The sequence below is a fragment of the Neovison vison genome, chromosome 1 (genome assembly GCF_020171115.1).
Source record: "Neovison vison isolate M4711 chromosome 1, ASM_NN_V1, whole genome shotgun sequence".
NCBI lineage: Eukaryota > Metazoa > Chordata > Mammalia > Carnivora > Mustelidae > Neogale > Neogale vison.
Genome location: NC_058091.1, coordinates 226667643 through 226693999, shown reverse-complemented (window position 1 = coordinate 226693999; position 26357 = coordinate 226667643). Strand labels below are relative to the sequence as shown.

The window sequence follows — 26357 nt, the reverse complement described above, 5'->3', positions numbered from 1 at the left end:
TTCTGAATATACAAAGGATGCAACAAATGTGTAAAATGTTTTGGTTAAATGAGTATTCAGGTTAAAACCACCTACCCATGCAAACATATGCAGTTTGACTCCAAGATAAAAGACACACATACAACCACACTACCACAAATTTACTATAATGCGCGCGCGCACACACACACACACACACACTCTGACAATATCCACAGTTTTCCACAGTCTTTAAAAATTTAACAGAAACAAGAGATAATTGAGGAGAAATCTCATAATTTTGTAATTTAGGTAACAATATAGTCCACTCAATCCTTAAATTCAACTCAACTGAATTGAATTCCTTTTTTTTTTTAAGATTTTATTTATTTATTTGACAGACAGAGATCACAAGTAGGCAGAGAGGCAGGCAGAGAGAGAGAGAGAGGAGGAAGCAGGCTCCCTGTGGAGCAGAGAGCCTGATGTGGGGCTCGATCCCAGGACCCTAAGATCATGACCCGAGCTGAAGGCAGAGGCTTTAACCCACTAAGCCACCCAGGCGACCCCTGAATTGAATTTTTAAGTTCAATTATTAAATTCTTAAATTTGAATTCTTAAATTGAATTCTTAAATTCTTAAATTGATTTTTTTTCTTAAATTGAATTCTTAAATTCAACTCAATTAAGACTGTAAACTGGCAATGTCCCTTGGATATTTAAAATGATAGGGTGCCTGGGTGGCTCAGTGGGTTAAAGCCTCTGCCTTCGGCTCAGGTCATGATCCCAGGGTCCTGGGATCAAGCCCCACATTGGGCTCTCTGCTCAGCAGGGAGCTTGCTTCCCTTCCTCTCTTTCTGCCTGCCTCTCTGCCCACTTGTGATCTCTGTCTGTCAAATAAATAAATTAAAAAAAAATCTTAAAAAAATAAATAAAAATGATTCATAGAACCTCATATCATAAACTAGATTTTGCATCTGGTCTCTTTATTTGTTAGGTAAGCAAACCCAAAGGCAATAAAATCTTGAAAAGTGGATGAAACCCCAATAGAAACTCTATGTGACCCATAGAGCCCTTTAATAACATACTGTCCATGCATATCGTACATCCAGTGATAACACATTTTGATCTGATGATATATATATATGAAGGATACTTCTGCTAGCTGTGCAAGGATACTTCTGCTAGCTCTTTTTCATGTAATGTTCTAGCTCTCCACTTCTATTCACATAATTTAGAACATGGTTCCATCACAAGCTGTCAGACATTTTAAGCAAGTCAGGCATTTTAAAGGCTACAGGGAGGTTAGGAGAGGTTACACACTGCTGGATAGACAGTATTGTGAAAACCAAACTTTCCTGTTTCACCTTCTTTTCTTCATGCTTCCTTTTGGTCTTTAGTCTACTTGGGTGTTTGGGAATTGTGTGCATTGTGTAACAACACCCGCTACACCGTCGCATTTTAGCGCAGGCTGGATGAAAAGAATCAAAACAGGAAAACAGTTTAGGAACCCTGAGGTCCTCAGAAAAATAAATTCTAACTGTTGTTCTTTCTTTCCTGCTGTGCTTTCTTTTTTTTTTTTTTTTTTTGAAGAAAATAAATATTTCCCCCATTTATCAACTCTTATCTTCTTGTATTGTAAGCAAGTGAAATCAGTAAAGGTCACTTAAAAGCAAATAACCTTATAAATCTGGTAAGTGTGAGAGAGAAGGCCATGGTATAGATTAAATACTTGGCGTGACACATCAAACTATAAGAATTCACAGTGAGGAAAAACTCAGGCTCTGATGGACAATGCTATCACTGTGTGTTACATAACTGAGACCCATAAGTATTAATTGTTTAAAGCCATATAGGCATAAGCAGTCCTTCAAAATCAAGTATAAATATAACAAGAGTGAAAAACCAATAGGGAAAAATTCAGAAATGTCCAAATATCATTGTTTCTGACACAAAATTCTATTGACCAGTAGTTTCAGTTTGCCAGCAAGAAAACAGGAAAACAAGAGAATTTTAGAAAGCAGTAATTGTGAAAAAACAAAAGTAGGCAAAATGAATTTCAAGTTTTCATTATATAATTTATAGGTTTGAAAAAAGAAATCCAGGCTATTAATTAATTCATAACTCTGGGAAACATTTCTCCATGCAGTGTATCTATACCTACTATTAAACAGGCTCTCTCTTTCTCTCTTTATTGAGACCCTTACCATAACCATATATAGTCCCTGGAGAATTTCTGTGCAACCATTTTCCTCCAGTTGCTTCACAAAGAACTCTAACTCATCTCTGGAAACTGTGTATAGTGGGAGATCTGAAATCATTTATGATTTAAGGGTACCTGCATTGTGCTAAGGATTTGAACATTTACATATGTAACCAATACATATTAACAAGATAATCCTTTAAGCCATAACAATATGAGAAAGTGATGTTATAATACAACAGATTTTCCCCACTGAACTACAGAGTACTTATTCCATTGACAAATTTCACCTCTTTCCAGAAATACACAAAGTTAACTGCAAAATAGGAATAGCACAGTGCTCCTTAAGCTACAGAACAAATCCTCTTGTTTTCAAAATATTAACTTAACCTTAGTGTTAAGTGCATCAAGGTACTAACCGAAAGAATTGTTACTTTTAAACAGTATATATGACAAAAGTGTTGTAGGGAAGTCTTATCAGTGAAACTGGTGGTGGCTACACAAGAGATCCATTAAAAATTACCGTTAGTGATGTTAAATGACAATTTACAAAAAATTCACTTAATATTCACCAGTGTTAGCTCTTTAGGATAGGAATTTAACTTTAGAGTAAATACAGTGTCTTCTGAATATAATCAACAGCCAAAATTCCCAGTCAGAGGTTTTCAGAGCTGGCAGAAGGAATCTATAGTAGGGCATGGATCTCTGTCCACGGTCAAAATATCTGATGATATTTTCATCTATACTGGACTTCTTTGAAAAGTATGATACTGTTTCATATCCTCCTTTCACCATAACAAAATGCATTAAATAAAACCTTTAGATTAGGTTTAAAAGCAGCTGAAAAACTACCTGCTTTAGGCTCTAATTAGACTCTGTTACCTGGGACCTTGGGCTCTCAAATATCAGAAACCCCAATAACTTATCATAAAAATACAAGCTCTTGGTTTTGAAAAATATACAAAATGCACTTGATTTGTCATAAAGCTCTTGATTGTCAAGGAAAGTAAGATACCAGTCTCCTTCATAGATTCGTGTCGTGCTTGCATTTCAGTGATCTTTGCTTTTGCAGATTCCATTTTTCACAGTTTTGGGCAGCCTCTGGCCTTTGGTGTAAGCACGGTACCAAAAATGGAGAAAGAGCAGCAGAAAGATGCACCCATAACTCAAGATGATGTACAGAAAGACTGGAAACTGGTACTTGCAATCTTCCATGAAAAAGAACTGGCCTACGTGGATGGTGATAATAATGAATTGGACCTAAAAGATGAAAGAATGAAAAATATTATTCAGATATGCAGTCACAAAGGCGCAATCATTTAATGCATTCTTTTGCTGCTTATGCTTAAACACTCTGCAACCACATCTGAGGCTACTAAGATTGGGTTGGGGGTTTTATCTTTAAATCTAGCCTCCATGGGAGTCAGAGTGGGTGGGACATTGTCAAAATCCAGATGGGAATGGGAAACCACTACTCAGTCCTGCCCAAGTGTACAACTCCAGCGGCCCTACATAAATGGCCCAGGTGCTGGGCCGGGCAGCAGCCCCTTTGCACCCACAAAAAGAACCATCTGAGCAGGTTTTCTTGGCAAGTCTCTGTCTTGAGTCCTTGACTTGATGAAATACACATGGGTGGGACCACTTTCTTATGGCCTCATTTTCTAGAAGAGCTTCAATTTCAAATAATCTGTCTTGTTGTTAGACGAGGTATTTCAATTTTGGGGAAACAATCATTCTAATTAGAGCCCTAGCAATTTCGTAGGAGCCAAAGCATCCCTGAGTCCTGGTATCTGCCACTTGTCACCCACAGGTGATATATCAGGATAAAAATATATCCTGCCAATGGCAGCAGAGAATCTGTAAGGAGTGAAACAGTATTGATGACACTCCTCATGATGTCCAAGGGCTCTTTGTTCCCAAACAGTCTACACAATCTTAAAAGGAACACTCCCCAGGCTAATGTCCAGATTTTTTGCATCTCTTTCTTCTCCTGATTAAAAGGCAACATGTGTTCTGTGGGAATGTTAGACAAGTAAAAATTCATAAATAAAAAATAACCGTTACCTATACTCTTCCATTTATGACCATAGTTAAGCTTTTCAGTTTCTTTTTTTTTTTTTTTAAGATTTTATTTATTTATTTGACAGAGAGAAATCACAAGTAGATGGAGAGGCAGGCAGAGAGAGAGAGAGAGGGAAGCAGGCTCCCTGCCAAGCAGAGAGCCCGATGCGGGACTCGATCCCAGGACCCTGAGATCATGACCTGAGCCAAAGGCAGTGGCTTAACCCACTGAGCCACCCAGGCGCCCCTCCCTGCATTATCTTAAGAAACTTCCATGACATTCCTATGCAGTAGCTACCCTTATTTCTCTCATTTGGCAGACATAAAGATGACACCTCTGGAAGCCTCGGTGACATGCCAGTATCTGATGCAGGCGTGTTTGTGTATAACCAACACATTTGACATAATAATATCTATTCTTTCTTTTATTTTAGCATTTTGCCACATTAATAAAAAAAAAGTTTTTACAACGTTTAAGAGTGGATAAGTGGGAAAAAAGCCCAATACAAAATTGTCTATGCAGTATAATGCAAATCATGCAACAGGTATTCACATACATGTGGAATTAGGCTTATTTTTCTTTCTCTTTGCTTAGTTAGATGTTCTAATTTCTCAGCGATGAGCATATGTTACTTCACAATCAGAAAATAAAATACTTAAAAAGAAAGCAATGGTGAATAATTTTCCTGATTTTATAATATTGCAAAGTAGGAATTAAAATAATTTATTTCACTATTTCCTTACACTTGGTTATTTAGAGCACTGTCAGTCTGTCAATATATACGGTATACTGTTCCCCTACCTCTTTCATCTGCATGTATGTTTACCACTTGGAGGAAAACCAGATTTAGAGCCAGGCATACAGGAAGACTCATAATCCTTTCAAAGTTATATTCCCTCCCTCAAAGTCTTTAGATGGTATTTCTAACTCCTAATTAAATATTGTGCCAGCTGCAGTGCAAATAACTTTGAGAGATTATCTTTATCATAAATTTATTTAAGATTTTATTTATTTATTTATTTAACAGAGAAAGACACAGTCAGAAATAGAACACAAGCAGGGGGAGCGGGAGAGGGAAAAGCACGCTTCCCACCAAGCAGAGAGCCCAAGGCAGGGCTTGGTCCCAGGACCCTGGGACCATGACCTGAGCCGAAGGGAGATGCTTAATGACTGAGCCATCCAGGTACCCCATAACTATATTTATTTTATAGAAAAGTATAAAATAGTACAAAGATAGCCTAAAGATACACATTCTGGTTTAACTGTCTGAGCTCTTGGCTACCAAAAATATACTTTGTTTCCAACACAGTTCTTTACGAAAGTTTAAATAACACGGAAGGATAATGATGGGATGCACTATTGAGGACACACACTCTATATTCCTATTGTTTTGTAACTTTTGTTCCTTCGTTAGTATTCTGATTCATAGGGAAGAGAAATTACTCCAGCTTAGTTTTATATCTGGTTTTAAAGAAAATTAATTACTCACAAGCTGTAATGATGTCAAATATTTTTTCCACCATAGATACTTCTGGAAGGCTGGTCCCAGTGCAGAGAGCCCATAGTAGGAATACATGACTACATGTACGGCTGTATTTAGAAAGGCATGGAATGTTCCCAAACCACCTGGAAAATAAAATTATTGTAAATTGGGGGCAATGCTCCTTAAAATGAGACTCATTTTTGTCAACTGAGATTTTAGAATAATTATTTAATTTTAATAGAAAGAAAAACATATACAACATCAATTTGTTAATCTGCTATCAAATTACAGGGAGTTGGATAACATATTCCTTCAGTGAAATATAAGATGCAAACTTTCAAAAACTAATGAGAATGCCTTTATTTATTGTTATATCTTAACCCTAAGATGGTCTTTTGTTTGGGTTCACTTTAACAAACTAAGTTTATTTTTTTGAAATGGTATATATTTAATAGTAGTAATCAAATTCATTTTTTCAGTGAGGGCTGACATATACAAAGTACACAAATGCACTAACCTTAAAGGATGATTGTATACATAGATATATACCCACATAGCCATCCACCAAAGTCAAGATATAGAACATTTCCAACATCACATACGGTTCCTATGTCCCCCTTCCAAGAATATATCTCTCAACATAAACTTTATGCTGACTTCTATCAACTATTAGCTTTGCCTGATATTAAACTTCATGTAAACAGAATTTTACAGGATAATCTTTGAAGCCTACTTTCTTTCAATCAACATAATTTTTTTTTAAGATTTGTCCATGTTGCTGTGATTAGTAGTTTGCTTTCTTACGGCTGTTAGTATTATAGTATTGCACCGTATGAATGTGTCACAATCCATTCTCTGGTGCTATGAAACTTTGGCAATAAAAATATATATACACTCCTTTCATTAGGAGGCTATGCTAAGTTTGCTTTAATTATTTAAAGACAATTACTGTTTTTCCAAAATAGTCAATAATTGTTAAGCCATCTTTGCTTACTGCTTCCATTTGATTATTATCAATTGTGTCTTCCTATCTTGATTTTCCTCTTCTAATCACTATATCTCCTACTGATCGCATTCAATTTAGAGTAGAAGCAAAGAACCCTGGGAGAACAGAAGTAAAGATCATTTCAATTGTCTTTAGCTGGACCTCTAGTACCCGGGAAGGGGTAACAAGGTGACTGGCCGATAGCAGGAAAAAAACCCAAAAAACTCTGCCTTAGCATCTTTCCTAAGAGGCACAATCTCAAAGAAGCTGCATTCTTTATGTATAGCCTGATTCAGCTTAGTGATCTTGATCTGGGATTTAAATTCTTCTACAAAATATTCTAATTTCTTTATTCTAGTATTCTTTAATTCTAGAAATAAAGTAAAACGTCAAAATATAGAACAATTACATAATTCATAAACATAATTCAAAATTCATTACATAATTCAAAATTCAAAATTCATGTTCATAAATGCTCTGTATTACAGAAAGTTTAAAGCAAAATAAAAATTGTTGCATAGTAGAAACTAATTACATTTTAATAATCATTCATAATTGCAGAACTATTAGACCCTTCTAGATACTACCACTGCTAAAGTACTCCTTTAAAATAACATGTTTTAAATAATTATTTTTTTAAATAAATAAATAAATAAATAAATAATTATTTTTGAGTAATTTAAATATTCCTCCAATGCCTCATTTATGCTGTACTGTGCTTCATAAACTTTCTCTAAGTAGAATAAATAAAAATGTAGCCAATTCTTTAATTATCATAAATTACAAGTCAGAAGAAACTGAATTAATGAAGCTTATTACCAACCTCCCACCTTTTATTATTTACATTTGGATTAGTCTTTTTCCCCAAAAGAAACTGAAATAGATGAATTATAGTGGTGTGAAAACACCTTTTCTAGGGTGATTTAAAAATATAGTATTTGTCTATTTCTGATAGTTAAGGAGTCAAGCTGCTTAACAGGGCATAAGCTAAATACCTCTTATGTCCTTTTGTGTCTTGTGATTATATAAACACACAGGAAACAAACTATATCAGAGATTTTTCTCACCAAGATACCTGTCCCATTTTTCAGTAGACTATTTTCCATCCAGAATCTTTTATTTTTTGAATGTCCTAAAATGAGGATCCTATGGACAGGAATTTAACAAAGCACTAGTGTAGCTAACACTAGTGCTAGCTAGTTTAGTAAGAGTTACTAATCAAAATCAGCTATCATATAAGATTAACTTGCTGATTTTGTCCCTCAGATATTATTCCCTCAGATATGTTAATAAGTTTGTTCATAGAACAGTCACATTTTAATTAGCAATGTTTTTCACATCTTCTTTGGAAGGCTTTCCTAATAAAGTATTTTCTAAGCCTGCCTTCCTCTTTACAACAATAGTTTTGCAAAGCTATCATTTTGGAATGTATTGCAATTAGTACCATCTCATTCTATTCCTTTTTCGAAAAATAAAGGAATAACCAGGGTAATTGCCGCAATTCCCCATATCTCTGGAAGGGAGTATGTGCATAATGAATATAAAAACCTGCCAGAGAAACATTCCCATCATATTCCAAAGAAAAGTTGGAATGCTTTCTATGCCAGAGAATTATAAAGCAGGCAAACAGGAAATTAAATACTAGATTGAGATCAGCTGTGCTCAAGTTTTTGAAAGAACAGTGTAAACTGGATGGTTTCATTCTAGGAATGAAAGCCAAAGCCAGACCACATTTCTGGAAATATCTCAGTTCTTACTGCTGTACCTGTCACTATATAGGTATTAGGTATACAAGTATTTTCTAGATTCCACATGCAAGACTGAACAGAAATGCCAACTCATTGAACATATAAGAAAGTATTTACATTTTGTAAAACAGAAGGGGGATTAAGGTGCAGACAATGAACCCACTACAAAGTGTTTGATGTCCATAAACACATAACATTAAAAAAACCAAAGAATTTCACGTTTCAATTTTCATTATTGAAAGTAATGCTTGGGCGCCTGGGTGGTTCAGTGGGTTAAGCCTCTGCCTTTGGCTCAGGTCATGATCTCAGGGTCCTGGGATCGAGCCCCACATCGGACTCTGCTTAGCAGCGAGTCTGCTTCCCCCTCTTTCTCTGCCTGCCTCTCTGCCTGCTTGTGATCTGTCTCTCCCCCTGTCTCTCTCTGTCAAATAAATAAATAAATAAATAAATAAATAAATAAATAAAATCTTTTAAAGAAAAGAAAAGAAAAGAAAAGAAAGTAATACTTGTTTGGAAATGGAAGCCAGACAATCCATGGGTCTAAGACAGACATTAGAAAAGTGCTCAACTCTACTCTTCAAATAAAGCTCATTTTTCCTATTATAAAACGTACAGCTTTTCAATATAGAAAATACAGAGAAGGATAAAGACAGAGAGAGAAAGCACTTTTTGTGTTAGTCCCTCTAAATCACTGTATTTTGGGGTAATGTCTCCCAATCTTTTTCCTATTTATATTTTTCAGTGTTGTGATGTAATATTCTGGTCTCAGAGAAGAAATCTGAATAAATAAATTATAAGGGTGTGAAAGAACTTTTTCTAGCATACTTTAAAATAGAATAGACACCTATGTCTGATAATTTTGGAGTCAAACTGCTTAAAAGGGAAGACGAACTAAATGTATCATTTGCATTTCACAATTATATATACACAGAAATTCATAACCATTTTACTAATGAAATGGTTAGGTATTTTCCCATTTTTGGGCAACATGAATAAAGATGTCAATGAATATCACTATACAGAGAACTGATGTGCATGTGAGAGAAAACAAAAACATATAAAGTAAAATAATGGAGATTAATTAATATGGCTATCCTTGATTTGTAAAAAAATTTGATGAGACTATTTTTATATTAACATACATTACCAGAAAAAATAGTGACATTTACTTTTAAAAACTCCGATATACAAATGCCAATTTGGGCAAAGAAAACACCTCATATATTGGAAAATCTGATGCTCATAGGCCATGGTAGGGACAGTCCTTTCAGCTCCTCTAGATTCTGGTACCTCTTTTATATCAATGGCTCATTCACGCCCTCTCATGCTCTGAGACGAGAGGATTTTTCCCTATGCCTAGAGACTCTAAAATTCAAACAAGTGTTCCTCAATTGTGTTTTCTCTTTTTTGTCCTACAAAGTCAGAATGCTTCATAGAAATGAGTGATTCAGGAAAATTTTAAGGCTGCAGATCTACTCGAAGACTTCTTAAATTTAGGAACTTCGCATAAATAAATCTCCCAACCAACATCTGCTAATAAGTACATGTCCTTGGGGACATCATTTATTTAACACTTGATGATAGGGTAAAATTACTTAACCTGTTTTTTCCGATTCTAGATGTTCAGAGGCATAAAACCAAAACCAAATGAACAAAAGAGGCTGTTTGCCAAGCTTTTGATTTAAACCAGTTTCAACTTCAAACAACATCCTTCAACCACAATTTGACACATCTTTAAAGAGTTGGTAGGGGATGAGGTGTGTATCAGTTATTGGAATTTTGAATGCAAAGAAGACTGGAACTTGAGATAAACATTTTAACTTCCTGGAAACCTATAAGGAATAGATAACTAACTATATTTCTATAAAACTAAGGCTTCTACCATTTTATTTTTTTACTGTTTATTTATTTAATGATATTTAATAGAACTATAAGGGAAAAGAATAAAATCCAAACAAAACAACTAAAGCATTATGAATAGAAGACTATACCCAAAAATCAAGTGTATCTAAAGAATGGAGGGTAGGGGAAGGATCTAGGTTAAAGTCTTACTTTAATGTCTTACTTTTTTATGTTTCAGGTAATAATGAAAGTCAGAAGTTTGATCCAAGTAGTCCTTTGAAGTTTTAAGTTTCTTCTAAATCACATTTAAGGACAGAATTTGTCTTTACAACATACAGAAATGTAATCGTTTATAACACATGATCCCAACTCTCCCTTGGCTACCTGCAGCAAATTTGACTCCAAACCACCAGGTCCATGGCATGATGGTATGATGGAAGACATGCAGGAAAGTCACTTGGCTATTTTTCTTACGCAGAACAAAAAAGATCTGAAATAATTTTAAAAAAATCAAGTTCATAGAAAATCATGCAATGATTGATCTACTGATTTATCTACAAAAATACTGGCAAAGTACAAACTATTTCACATCATAATTTGCATTGAAAGGGCTGCCTTAGAGAATGCTGACAGAAGCAGCTGATTCTCCAAGGGGCAGCTAAAAAGCTGGAACTTAGGTATGATGAATAGTCATGGGAGAATCAATAAAAAGGCATTAAAGAAAATGTATGTGGATTTGAAAATCAAAAACGCAAAGTGACGAACATAGCCAAATATTATTGAAAGACATATTACTGGTAGGAAAACATCCATGTGGATTTTGAAGTATATGGGAAAGCACAGAGTCTCAATTCTTAGGACAGAAATTATTCTATATTGCTCTCTAAGACATCCTACTAATTTAGATAAGGAATTAAGCAAACCAAAAAGAGAACTTGCAACAAAGCAAAAGTTAGCATATTATTATTAAAGAAAGATGAAATGGGAAAAAGTCAAGGGGATTTGAAGAAATAGGATGGGGGGAAAGTGGTCTGCGAAAAAGAAGAAAGGCAACAAAGGCGCCATCCAGACTGAATGTATCCATGGTTTGCAGAAACAAAGAGAACACGAAGGCTTTTGCAGGGGCAGATTTTTTTCAAGAAAAAATTCAAAAGCAGAATTAAGTGCTCAAAAAATATTCAAAATTCAGAATACCATTAATGAGTCAGACTTCTAACTATAGGACCAAGCAGAGCACCACAAACAAAAATATCCATAGTAATATTTAAGAAATGTGGTTTTGGGAAGGACATAGAGGTAGCAACCGTTTCCTTATGGAACCTGGAAATAAATGAGAACATACAAAGCGGAAAACAATAAAGCCAAAATGCATTTGCTTATGCACATGGAAGATGGCAGCATGATGCAATGAAAACGTCCCAAACCAACTATCTGGGGTCCCGGTCCCAAGCAATAGTGGCCTTCCTCTGGTGAGTTACTTACCTTCCCGGCTTCAATTTATTTTCAAATTGAGAGCTCTGGCCCAGATCAGTAGTTCACAACTCTGGCTGTATATTACAATGTCCAAGATGCTTTATAAAAATAGCTATGGCTAGTCTCTAAGTATAGGCCACCTGGCACCAAATCTCTGAGATGGGTCCCAGGTATTTTTTTGGTTTTTCTAATGCAGTTAATGCTCCTGCACTATGATGGCTGGGAACCACTGACTAGAACAGGGGTCTCCCAAGTGTAGGGTCTGGACCAACAGCAATAACATCACCTGAGAACTTAAAAGAAAAGTAACTTCCTGAGCCCAACACACTGAATCAGAAACCCTAGGGGTGGGGTCCAGGTATCTGTGTATTTAGGTGATTCCAAGGCAAGCCCAAGTTTGAGAACCACTGTATTCTATGCTCACTAAAATCCTTTCCAATTCTAACATTATGTGATTCATCAGCTGAGAAGGTGAAGCATGTTGAGATCTGCTACAAGGAATATGTGTTCTGTCATGACCCCTACCTCTGAAATTAGCTTATAAATTATATGTTATTAACTAAATTTAAATTAAAAAAGAAAAGAAGTATGTATTCTCTAATATGTAATTGTAATATGTATCCTGAAGAAGACGACACTGCTCTTAGATCCAGAACTAGTTCCAGGTATCTGAGACATACATGCCCAAATATATGATAAATACCCAACTTTCCTTGGCTACTGTTAAAGCAGAAGAACACGGCTTTCTCCTTTCATCAAGGACCATAATCCATGGCACTTGCTTCTCCCAGAACCCAGTCACCCAAATTCAGAGTTGATCCTCAACAGGATGTTAAGTTGGAAGAGAAAAGAGCTAGTAAGCATAAACTTCAGAAAGGCATTTGGAGATAATTTTGATATTATCAAAATTACTGATATCCCTGGGATAATATCCTAATGTAAGTTTATGAATTTTGAAGCACTTATCCTCTTAAAGAAATATGGATGACATAGTGCTTTGGTTTATACTGAAAGAACCCAAGGTAAAATGTTCTCTGCTCTTTGCTTCCTGAACTTGCTCCCCCAAACACCTGTCATTCATCTTCATAAAGGAGCACAGTTTTGCAGTGACAGTTACATGCTTATCTTAGTCAGGTGGTAGATACACAAGAAAACCCTTCAGAATTTGCAAAAGACTGAAAAAAAATGCTTATCCTCTCTATTCTCTAAAGTTACTGATAATAAAAGGTAAAAGATAATAGGAGGTCTGCCTCAAGTAGAGAAATAACTAGAGTTATCAAGATAACTGAACTCTAGCAGCTTATTGCTTCTACTAAAATAGCAAATATTTAGCAAATGTGGTAACCACATACTCACAGTGTCTAAGAGCTCAATAAATTTGGAGAAGTAATAAAGCCAGCAGGTGCGTGCCATCTGCAGAAACACACATAAATATGAATTTATTTTACTTTTTCTATGGAGGAAAATTTTATTTTTTTAATCTGGCAAAATACACATAACCCAATTTACCATCTTAATCATTACTAAGTGTTCAGTTTGGTGACATTTAGTACCTTGACATGGCTGTGCAATCATCACCACCATCCGTCTGTACAACTCTTCTCATCTTGCAAAAGTGAGACTCTGTGCCTATTAAACAATAACTCTTGATCTCCCTTCCCCACCAACCCCTGACAACTACAATTTCATTTTCTGTCCCTGAATCTGACTACTCCAGGTACCTCATATAATAGAATCATACAGTATTTGTCTTTTTTTGTGCCTGTATGATTTCACTTAGCATAATGTCCTCAACGTTCATCCATGCTACATCACATGTCAGAATTTCCTTCCTAGCTAAGGTTGGATAATATTCCGTTGTATAGATATGACACATTTGGGTTGCCTCCACCTTTTAGCTATTATGAATAATGCTGCTATGAATATGGGTATATAAATATATCTCTGAGTCCCTGTTTTCAATTCTTCTAGGTATATACCCAGACGGAATTGCCAGATCATAGGGTAATCCTATTTTTAATTTTTTGAGGACCCAGATATGAATTCATTTTTAAATCCAGGAAGTTAAAAAATAAAAGTACCAATTTTCATTTAACAGAAAACTACGCCCCTGACTTTGATTCTTTCTTAAAATTTTTAGCTTTTTTTCTCTCAGTCCATATAATTTGAGAATTGGGTCATTTACGTCTTCTGAGTTCATATTAAGTGTTAAAAAAAACAAACTCTAAACATCTGAGTAACATTTGAATAACATTTGAGTTACAAGTTTTTCCAAAGAAAAACTCACCCTCAATGCTGAAGGTGACTGGGAGTAGTCAACAACTTCGCACCGAAGTGAATAACCTGTACCCCAGCCAGACATCACAAACTGTAAGAGAGCACATGTATATTAAAGAAGGAAGACTTTGCTCAACAGCTACAACAATGGTACTTTTGACTGTGTCTCTTTACCACAAGCTCAGCTGACTCAGCATGCAGCATTGAGGGAAAAGGCTAGAATATTATAAAATGGGAACTCACTTGATAAAGCAACAGGAATTTTCAAAATCATAGTTACATATTACTTATATCAACTGTGTTCTGACTCAAATGTCCATTTCTTATGATGATTATTCTAAGACAGTGGAGAATAAAATACTGGGAGTGTTTTGCTTCGATAGCAAATACTCGTAGGTGTATGCCAGTATATGTAAATATATGTATATCTATATATACCCATGAATATATTTGTGTACTCTGAAGGGAATAACAGAGTCTGAAAACAGTCTTTTCTGGCAATTTCTAATCTTCTCAATCAGTCAAGAAATAAATGGACAACCAAAATTTCTTACTGTACTATTAGTGGCTGCCGCAACTGGGCTTTCCTGGGCTAGTGTGTGTGATGTGAAGTGGTAGTCTATGGTTCTTAAAATCAAGATTGATCAAATGTAAGTCTCAGAGATTAGTTCAGTTTGGATTCACATGACAAGTAAGAGACAAAAATGTTAACAATAAGAGTGCATGCCTAAATTCCAGCACACCCACAAAATGACCTTAGACCAGTGGTGAGGACAAAGAGCCTATTGTTTTTATCTGAACCTTAATTCAAAGATTACGTTGACATTCTTTTAGTATGATGGTGGGAAGTTCTTTTAAAACAGTATCTGATCCAAATAAAAACTTCAAATAAATTTAAAAAAAAAGTATCTGAAAATGAAAAGCTAAGGGCTCTAATTTTCATTTAATGAGTATATTAAATGATTGGCTTAACTGAGTGTTCTGACAATATGACCAGCTCTTCTCTAACATCGTATTCTCACAAGTGCCAACACCTTCCCTGGAATGTCTTCTTTCTCAGTATAATGGTTACATCATTTTCTGCCATTCATGCACATTTTAAATTTCTATTTTTAATTACTATTAGAGCTAAAATGAAAACTTAACCATAAATTAATTTTTAAAAGCAAAAATTTATGGGGTTTATCAGAATTATATTTTTATGGTAAAAAACAAAAAGAAGCAAAAGAGAAAGAACAACTGTTTAGATAGTGGCATTTCAAAATCACACTATGCTTTCCTGATATTTGCTCCTAGCTTGATTCGCAAGATAGTTAATCCTGCTGTTTACTTGGTAAATGATGAAATCTTAAAAAAAGACTATCTTAAGATTCAGAAAAGTATGGGACATATTTTATGGGTAAGAAAAATGACTTACAAAACCAAATCAATAAATGTTTCTCAAAGGAACAAGGGAATGTGGTAGGGAAATAGCTAATTCTACAAAAGACCTGATCTGTCAGTGAGCATCATATTCTCTCCCAGTCAGACTCTCTACTGACTGCTGCAAGTAAAACCAAGTCTACTTACCTAACTGGGATGACTGGTTCTCCACTTTTCCCTACCCCAAATAAGGACTAAGCTGAACAAGAGAAGCTCTGTGACATGGCCTTTGGTTAGGTCTTCACAAGTCTCTATCTCTTAATGTCTGTCTGGTGCCAAGTAACTAGCACATTCAAAATCATCACTATTCAATAAGGCATGTGGGTTCTTTTAGTCTGATACACTTCCCTTTCATCTTGTTCTTATTTTCCCTAACATCCATAAGTGGAGGTGTCTCCTCTGTATATCTAATGCAATTGTGCTCTACCCAACAAACCACGTGATGTGTTCAGTGTCCTGGAGATGACATGATGACCGGCTGCCAAACTCTTTGTTTAAAAAGAGAATGGAAACTGTTGCTTTCCTGACATTAAGTTTAAGAGCATTCTAATAGTCTGCGAAGCTTCTGACATTCCTGTATGGCAGGCCATCAAGAAGAATGAGCAATAATTTATATCTGGCAGGTAATAAACCCAACATAGGCATATAAGCAACTCTAGTATGAGTGATTAATGATAGATAGAAACCACCAAATTCAGATATTTTCTAAACTCCTTTTACATTGTATTTGCTAAAATAGGAACCCAAACTTACTGGCTATAATTAAATTCCTTCCTGAGAAACAAATTTGGGAACATTATACTGAATGACATAATCAGACACTGAGCATAAAGGGACATGAGAAACACTTTGGTTTAATCCTGACTCTATAAAAAGAGGGAACTAAGGCCCAGAGGGCTTAAGTAACTTGCTCAAAAATAAGGAAGCTGGTTAGTAGCACAACTGGTACTAATTAGCCCCTGGTCTCCTGGCTTCTAGGTCTGCACTTAACATGATCCTAGGGGTTATTTCCTTTCTGTCATAACTTGGTAAAAGCATGAATTTTTTCTGCTCCCCACCTCTGTTACCCCTTCCCTTTCAGTTACTCATGATCCAGAAGGGACAGTAAGATAGCTTATAGTTGATTTTGGTAATAAAATAGAAGAACTAGAAGGTAGCAAGGTAAGTCCAGCCTTGAGGAGGCAGGTGAGACATGAGGCTACAGCAGACATAAGGTGACTCAATCAGGTGGATTTGCAGCAGGAATCAAGTTGGAGGGATGCATGTGGAGAGGTCATGGTGTCAAGAGAGGCCAGAGGGGTCATGGTGGGCCCTCGAGAGTTCCAGTTATGAGGAAGCACAAGCTATGCTGCAAAGAAGTAAATAAGGAGTAGAAGGTGAAGAAGCCAACCAGTGTTGAAAAAAGAAGCAAGGAATCTCAGAAAAGCAGGTAACTGAAGCTGGGTGAAAGTTAACAGTACAGTGGGTGAGAGAGAATCCATGAGTCTACTCTTAGGTTCTGAAAGATCCCCATTTCTCTTATTGACAATTAAGGGAAAGACTCCCTTACCTACTGCTTTGTAGGAATCCAAATTCTCTGCATCCTCAAGGCCCAGCTAAACCAAACCTAAACAATCTACTATATTATAGCTCCTCTGCGGTTCCTACCACAATGATGATAACTCATTACATAGTCAAGATGAGCTCCCAGTGTCAGACAGACCTGGACTCAAATATCAGTCCTCCAATAACCAGCTGTGTTACTTTGAGTAAGTTACTTAATTTCTCTATGTATGAGTTTCCTTAAAACTAACATTCACAGATTCATTCAATCATCTACTAAGATTACCTGTGTGCAAGTTCCTGGACTTAATGTTAATTTTTCTCACTACTTGTGAGGTAGACTATACTGAGATCCTCTAAATAGTTCAATAGCAGGTCCATACATAACAATTTTGGGGCAAAATTTTAAGATAAATTTCTAAAATCCCTTAAATCTCAGCATTACCATTATAATCATAACAAGAAATGTAACAACAGCAAAACAGGAAGAGTCAGGCAAAATTCTCCCACTAGGAATACTGAAGACACTTGCCTCATAACACATATACACAGAAAAGAGAACTATGAAAAAATTGTATGTTATCATCACTTTCTTGAGTTCAAAGGGCTTTCGATTCTCCATGAGTTTTGGTCCTAGAGAAGTGACAAAATAGACATAGAGTCCCAGGACGATGGTTTGTGGCAGAGGTGAGGACATGAGGAACCAGTCTTCAACTCTTGGATCTAAAAACAAAAAGTAAGTGCACATCCATTTAGCCAAGAAATAATTGACAGCAACCAGCACTTCTTAAAGCAAGCACCTAGATCCTAATGTTGACAGCAGACTATTCGGTCAATGATCTACTGTCCTTGGGAAGGATAAAGGGATATCACCAAGGCTAGTGAAGGGGCTAGGAAGGGTGGGCTACTATAACCACAGTCCTCAAAGGGCAAAGGGAAGTAGTGGTTACTAGAACCCAGGAGTCAAATAGAGAAACCCTCCTGGAGAAGAGCTATGACCTTTAGCAGAGGGACTGGGCCAACACAAGGCAATTCTGAAAGTAAGTGGCTGGGGAATCAATATCTCATTAACACCCCCCACTCTCCTTGATCTCCTGGGACTCTCCATTGGCTGAACCCAACCAGAAACCAGAGAGTAGGGGAGCAAGCCCATAGTTATAGTCTATACTGGTCATTCCCCACGGTCCAGCGCAGGGTGCAGAATGGATCTGGGGAAAAGAAGACACCCAGCAAAGTTCTACCATGCATTTATCACCACTGGTAACATTTTAGAATTTCTCTATCCAGATTTTTTTTTATACAAAAATACGTCTGTGCTTGCTGTTCCTTAACTTTCTTCTTTCTCCTAAGGAAACTAGGACATTTCCATATATACTGTAGCATAGAATCACAGAATTGAAAGGGACCATAGCGTCATCTACCTAAAGTATGGGTTCTAGGTGTCCAAAATAGGCTAATCAACCTGAGCACAAAAAAAAAAAAAAAAAAAAAAAGAAACAAAATAAAACAAAAAAACTGTATTAGCCTCACAACCATGTTGAAAGAAATTTACCTGGTCACTGCTCATTCCAGGCCAGGAGAATTACATCAATTAAAAAATTGCAATTCAAGATAAAATGTGATTTGGAAATGAAAAGTACAGTACAGGGTATATATCAATAATGTTACAATAAAACTGTATGGTGACACTTTTATGGTGAGTGTTGAGTAATGTATAGAATTGCTGAATCATATCTTGTACCCCTGAAACTAATATAACATTGTATGTTAATTATTCTTCAATAATGAATTTTTTTTAAGTATTTGAGAAAAAAAATATATGCCAAATAAACAGGGGACTTGCAAATATAATAGGTATTCCTGAACAGAAGTAAAATAGAAAAGAAAAACTGAAAAATATTCAAATAAATCATGAAATATTTTTTTGAAAAATGATAATCAAAACGAAATCTTTATATCAAAGTACTTATCATGTATCAGGAAGTAGATATTCATGAATAAGCAAATCTAGCTCTATTTATGTAGGTAAAATTCTTTTATTGCAAAGATAAACAAAAATTCTATAAACATGATGAAAGAAGCAACAAATCTCAAAATGGAAAAATGTCAGACTTATCCCAGAAGTCTCTTAAGATCACTTGACCATGAGAAAAGGATCCATGTGTATAGAGACTTATAGGAAAATTCATGTAATCTAGCATTCTTAATATATTTAGAATATTGTTCAAGTAGAATAGGAAAAAAAATAAAAGTCAAAATTGGTATCAATATTTCTAACATGGGCTATTATTTTATTTATTTGACAGACGGAGGTCACAAGTAGGCAGAGAGGCAGGCAGAGAGAGAGGGGGAAGCAGGCTCCCTGCTGAGCAGACAGCCCAACTCAGGGCTCATTCCCAGGACCCGGGGATCATGACCCAAGCCGAAGGCAGAGGCTTTAACCCACTGAGCCACAGAGGTGCCCCTAACACGGGCTATTTTTATAGGATAAATCATTTGAGTAATTATTTTAATGCCTCAACTATAAAAAGTGACCAAACTAGCAGTCAGAAATACTCTTATGAGGGCACATGCTTGGCGCAGTGGGTTGAGCCTCCGCCTTCAGCTTAAGTCATGATCTCAGGGTCCTGGGATCAAGCCCTGCATCGGCAGGGAGCCTGCTTCCCCCTCTCTCTGCCTGCTTCTCTGTCTACTTTTGATTTCTCTTTCTGTCAAATAAATAAATAATATCTTTTAAAAAAAAAAGATCTACTCTTTTAAAAAGTACTCTTATGAGGTATGTAGGAAAATATGAATACTGGTTGAATTCTTGACAATGTTTTATTTTGGTATGATTATAATATTATGACTATGTTTTAATGTCTGAAGCTATTTTTTTTAAAGATTTATTTATTTATTTGAGAGAGAGAGAGAGTGAGCAAGCATGAGCAAGAGAGGCAGAGAGAGAGAATTTGAAGCAGACTCCATGCTGGGTGTGCAGAGCCCCACAGGTCTCCATCTCATGAGCCTGAGATTACGACCTGAGCTAAAACCAAGAGCTGAATGCTCAACTGACCATGCCACCCCTAAAAATATTCTTAAAATAAGGAATGACACACACAAAAAATGTGATTAATTCTATAATCTTAAGTAGTTCAGGTATAAGTTTACTAAATCACCTCCTAAAATCATTATGAAGGAAGATATATATGAACAGGTTTCTAAGTATATCTGACTGAAAACTGAGTCCTGGCTAATCTTAGGTTGCTAAACACCACCACTTTTGTCAATTGGAAAAGAGGGGTGGGAGGAATAGAGCCCTTGCTCATTTCTACTGCTAATGATGTAGCCAATTACCAAAATACTGTGAATACCCTTTCAAGTCTGACTTCCTACCCAGTGCAAAAATTTCTCCAATAGACTTCATGGTTGAGGACTCACTTGGCCTCAATTTTATTGCTGCAAAGTTTCACATCTGATACTTGGATATATGGAGGCATGGCTTTAGCTATTAAAGATGATATATTCTATATTTAGATGGGTTTTCATAAAAAATACCAAGAGATGCCCTCTCTTGGAAAAATAAATAAAAAAGTCAAAAGTTAGTTCTAAAACAGACCCCAAGATATTTAGAATTTAATATATGATAAAGGAAGACCCATAAACAAGCAGGGAAAGGAGAGATTACTCAACAGGCAAATGTTGAGAGGAAAAATGAATATTTGGAAGAAAAACAATTATGTTCCTTACTTCCTATCCTATACAAACTTGGCCCAATCTATACAATGGAAGCAAGCCATTTAAAACCTGCCCACAGAAGAAGTAGGGTGAGGTTAATGGGAATGCTAAACAAACTCTCTTTCTGCAGGATTTCTTAGTGCTTCGTGTTCATTGTGAATTGCCAAGATGAGAATGGTGGTATGCAACATTTCTCAAACTTATTTGGCCATTCCTCAAACTGATATTGTGGAGAATACCATTTAACACTTGTGGAACGAACACCGTGGAACACAGTTTGGGAAAGAGTTCTTTGCTGAAATAAATCTTAAAATTAAGCCATTAAAAATTAGGTAGTGATAAAAAAAATTAGGTAGTGACAGAGGATTATGAGTACACTTAGGATGAAAAAAAATTAGGTAGTGACAGGGGATTACGAGTACACTTAGGATCACTGAGTGATATATAGAACTGTTGGGTCATTCTATTGTACATGACACTAATATAACCCTATACGTTAATTATATTGGAATTTAAAATTTAAAAAGCAGGTAGTGATGAAGATAAATAGGATCTGATCCTTTTAAGATATAGTAAGGAGGCAAAAAACATAAAATGTTATAAATAGTTAAATACAGGGAATGAGAAAGAGGTGGAAGTTAAGGAAAAACTGAGATTTTTGTTTAGGAAATTGTACTGTCCCTGAGAGTAGGAATGCAGGATATGGAGAAAGACTAGTCAGGGAGAGATGGCTAATGTTTTCAAACATCCTACACTTTGGCCTTCCTCTAAAACATGTCTATGGAGACTCCTATAGGCACCTGGAGATTTGAATCTGGAAGCAGGAGAAAGATCTGGGCCAGAGATGTACTATGGGAGATCTTTATCACATGAAAGGTGAACAACAGAGCCATGAAAGGTGGCTTAGGAAAGTGGGTAGAGGGCTGCCTGGGTGGCTCAGTTGGTTAAGCTGCTGCCTTCAGTTCAGGTCATGATCCCAGAGTCCTGGGATCGAGTCCCACATCGGGCTCCTTGCTGGGCAGGGAACCTGCTTCTCTCACTGCCTCTGCCTGCCTCTCTGCCTGCTTGTGTACACTCACTCGCTTTCTCTCTCTCTGGCAAATAAATAAAATCTTAAAAAAAAAAAAAGAAATAAAGTGGGTAGAGTAAGGAGAGTAAGTGGTTCAAGTCAGAATCTTTAGGACTTAATCTTTGCAGGAGGGATGGTAGATGAGAAAACTGTTTAAAAAAAAAAAAAAGACCAACGAGTGGCCAGAGAGAGAGAAGGAAAACCACAGAAGTGAGCTATTTTGAGGCTAAGGGAAGAGTGAATCTTTCTTTTTCTTTTTTTTCCAGATTTATTTATTTATTTATTTATTTGAGAGAGAGACAGTGAGAGAGAGCATGAACGAGGAGAAGGTCAGAGAGAGAAGCAGGCTCCCCGTGGAGCCGGGAGCCCGATGTGGGACTCGATCCCGGGACTCCAGGATCATGACCTGAGCCGAAGGCAGTCGTCCAACCAACTGAGCCACCCAGGCGTCCCAAGAGTGAATCGTTCGAAGGAGTCAAAGAATACAATGAAGCAGAGAGAGAAAGTAAAAACGTAGCCTGAAAAGTAACACTGGCTTTAACAAAAGGAAGTCACCGATGTCTTAGCAGGAACAATTTTAGTAAAGTATCCTGCGCAAGATAGAAATTCAACAAAAGTTTGCTGACATATTCATAAAAACATAAAGTTCTCAAAATTAAATTTTGCCCCCTCATACTAAGATTGTCACACTTTGAAATCAGCACAAGTTTTGAAATCAGCTATCCAGGTACACAGCACTAAAGTCTTCTACTGCTTCTGTTAGTTACCTTTCTTCCCTTCCACATGTTCCCTAGGACATCCGGGTGCCACCTGCAGTTTCAACGGCCAAACGGAGCGCGAGCCGCGGGCCGGTAACTCACCAGGGAAGTCACAGTAAATAAAAGTTTGCCACACAAATGGCACTGAACAGAATCAGAACTGCTTCAACTCTGTTGAATTTCTTCTTTCAGTGGGTAATCTGAAGTTTGAATATAGGAACATATGAATGTCTAGTTTTCACTTCCGATGAAATAAGGACTTTCAGCCAGTACCAAACAAGACCACTGGTAGGATGTTAACTAACATGGTCACCTTTGGATGGTGACAGTATGGATGATTTAAATTTTTTTCTTCTCCTTTATTTTTTTTTAAAGATTTTATTTATTTATTTGACAGAGAGAGATCACAAGTAGGCAGAGAGGCAGGCAGAGAGAGAGAGAGAGAGGGAAGCAGGCTCCCCACTGAGCAGAGAGCCCGATGTGGGACTCGATCCCAGGACCCTGAGATCATGACCTGAGCTGAAGGCAGCGGCTTAACCCACTGAGCCACCCAGGCGCCCCTTTTCTTCTCCTTTTTAAGCAATTTTAAATGTTCCTGTTCTTATAGACATCATTGGTATGACTGAAACTGAGATTTGTGTGTGTGTGTCTGTAAAGGAATTCCTGAATTAAAGATACATTTTATTTTATTCTTTTTATTGACTCAGCAGGGGGAAAAAATATCAAATTACATCTTTCTGTTTTTTCCCTGGTAGCCCTAGAAAGAAAACAAGCCAGGAAAAGCATGCTGGGTTGGCTCAGGACGGAGGGGAAAAAAAAAAAAAAGCTTAAAAAAATATTTTTTCCCGTAATTTAATATTTTAAGCATAGAAAATATATATTTTTTAAAAGATTTTATTTATTTACTTGAGAGAGAGACAGGGAGAGAGAGCATGAGTGAGGAGAAGGGCAGAGAGAGAAGCAGACTCCCCGTGGAGCTGGGAGCCCGATGCGGGACTCGATCCTGGAACTCCGAGATCATGACCTGAGCCGAAGGCAGTCGTCCAACCAACTGAGCCACCCAGGCGTCCCTAGAAAATATATTTTTTTAATCCTATGTGTGACTTTCAAGTACTATAAGTTAGAAAATATCATTGTATCTTATGGGAAAAGCTGGCTAATTTCATGTTATTTTCATGAAACAGTATATCAAGCCCTTTCGTTTATTTTTAAAACCTATTTCAGCAAAGCTTTGGAATCAGCTGGCCTGGGTTCTGGAACTGGCTCTGCCACTGACTCATGGGATCTGGAGCCACTGACTTCACTTCTCTGTGTTTACTTTCCTCATCTATGAATTGGGCATAAAGCGGCATGTATCTCATAGGGGATTTAATGAGTTACTATATGTAAAGAGCCCAGCACAACAAAAGGACTCAATAAGCATGCATTGCTACTATGACAGCAGATCTGAATTCTGTCAGGATAGCAGAATTCCCTCTATAGTATTTAAAAATCAAAATCAAATTAAAAATCAAATTAAGAAATTAAAAAGAAAAATGACCCTGTTCTAACCACATCAGAATCCTAGGACATGGGTCCCAGGCATCCACAGATACTGAGGTAACCACAATGAACTGTCAGAGTTAAGAACCAGGGCTTCAGGGCTTCGTCCACCTACACTGGGGGCCTCAGCATCCCTCGCTAGGTGCTCTGCAGTTGTCTTTTATGTGGTTTCCCTGCATCTGTTCCAATCTGCTACACCTTGTCTTCCATATGACTTCCAAATGCACTTTTTAAAAGTATAGCTCTGCCCAGATTATTCATCTGCTCACATCAGCTCTCCCTACCGAGCTATGAAATTCAAAGCCTTTACTACGATGTTCATGACTCTGGTCATTGTTAATGACTCTGACAACTGTTCATGTTGCCTGCCTTCTTGCTCAGTAACAGTTATACCTTTCTGAATAGGGAGCCCACTTCTATGTGAGGTAGGAGGACTCCCCTGACAAGATGTCTGCAAGTCATGTGTTCATGGTGACTTGATCTGGGAAGTTGTGGGGAGACTGCTCAAAGCCATTTAAAGTCTGGGATAAAGACTCCCTGTGTGATTCCACAATTTACAAAAGATTCAGGGGTGAAGCGAGCTATTTTTTTTCCCAGACTCAAGAGGCTGAGGGAAGAGTGTTTCATGTACCTCCTACTTGGCCTCAGGGTTGGGCATAAGCGTTATGAGTTGAGCCAAGATGAAATAAGGATGAGGAGGCAGGTTGTCTGCAGTCCATACCCTAGTCATTACCGAAGTTCTGACTTACTGCTAGCCTAATAATTCTTTTCTAAGAGGGTTCCAGAGAGAGTACAGGGAAAATAGAAGTGCCACAAAGATAGAATTTTAATGAGCTTTTCCATCAACTACTTGTAAGAGAGTGTTCTCTTCTTAAGTAGCATGTACTAGCTCAAGTACACCCTTTAAAATTCAATGCACCAAGATGAAGACGCTGAGAGGAAAAGCAAACATGTACCTCCAGCACTTTGTGAAGTACCAAAGGTTCAGAATGGCAGCAACTCAACTCACACTCCATCTTCTTGTAAAAAAATCATAACTAGGTTTGAAAAGCCATTATTACTAACCAAACATAAGGAAAGTTGCTTTTGAAACATTAACAAGTTTCCATTTCTCTACAGTCCAAAATGCTACTAGAGCATGACTTCAGAATTTGACATCTCATATCTGGGAATCATAATAAATCCTCTTATAGCTTAGGTGTTAATTAACTGTATTTAAATTTGGGTAGCTAAGGAATTTTCCACATGAAATAACTATGCATGCCCACTACTTCTCTAATAAAACCAATAAATAACAGGTTTCCCGAATGCCACTCAAGAATAGGGCCAAAGCCAAGAATACACTTGAAAATCTTGGCCCTTGATCATGGGTTCAGTCCGTCCCAGGGTAAGCTAAGTAAAACTGGACTAAGATGGCCAGGAGTGATTTCTAATGGCTCTGTGAGATCAATACCACACTAAGCAGAAGGAAAATACCCTCCTGTTACACCTGATAGTGTTCTCACAAACTTATAAATCTAACACAAAGCATTTTAACCCTCTAGGCCCTGATTTTTAAAAAATTACATATATATATATATGTGAACATTTTATTTTTTTTTTTAAGATTTTATTTTATTTATTTGAGAGAGAGAGACAGTGAGAGAGAGCATGAGCGAGGAGAAGGTCAGAGGGAGAAGCAGACTCCCCATGGAGCTGGGAGCCTGATGTGGGACTCGATCCCTGGACTCCAGGATCACGCCCTGAGCCGGAGGCAGTCGTTTAACCAACTGCGCCACCCAGGCGTCCCTATATGTGAACATTTTAAAACTTTTTTTAAATTACAAAAATTTAAATTTGAATCTAATAAAATATTAATAAATTTTATTTAAATTTTTAAGTAAAAATCTTAATTTAAATTAAAAATTTTAAAAATAGACATTTTATTTTAAAATTATATATATGAATAGACATAAAAAGCATATGCTATATTAAAAGTATTTTTAGATGACAGTATTCGTTCCATCATCTGTAACAACCACCACCATCTGTGTTTAGATACTTCCTAAGACACAGAGCACTTTTATGCACATCGTCTGGTAGCTCATAGGTACCATCCTCACCTCTGTTTTGTTGAAAAAGAAATGTCTATTTAACACAGACAATAATTTGTTCAAGACCACCTAGCCAGTCCATGGAAATGGCAGAACTTAAATCTATGTCTTTTCATCATACATTCCCATACCCCCTCCCCTCTCTCATGACTTCAGATTAGCATAACCATAGATGCAGCACTGCCTG

At 36.7% G+C, this 26357-nt stretch overlaps 1 protein-coding gene across 3 annotated transcripts in view; it reads right to left on the bottom strand.

Moving 5' to 3' along the window:
* Positions 1-919: 919 nt before the first annotated feature.
* The window catches only part of ELOVL7 (ELOVL fatty acid elongase 7), a 78755-nt gene continuing 53317 nt past the window's right edge, over positions 920-26357 (bottom strand). For 2 of the 3 annotated variants that reach the window (XM_044224182.1, XM_044224193.1), the window contains exons 3-8: positions 17524-17714; positions 14038-14118; positions 13107-13163; positions 10662-10767; positions 5709-5845; positions 920-3417 (exon numbers count right to left, since the gene is read on the bottom strand). In XM_044224182.1, the coding sequence (XP_044080117.1) occupies positions 3208-3417; positions 5709-5845; positions 10662-10767; positions 13107-13163; positions 14038-14118; positions 17524-17714 (782 nt within the window). In that variant the 3' untranslated portion in view covers positions 920-3207. The remainder of the gene's footprint in view (positions 3418-5708; positions 5846-10661; positions 10768-13106; positions 13164-14037; positions 14119-17523; positions 17715-26357) is intronic. The other variant, XM_044224204.1, reaches the window with a different exon arrangement.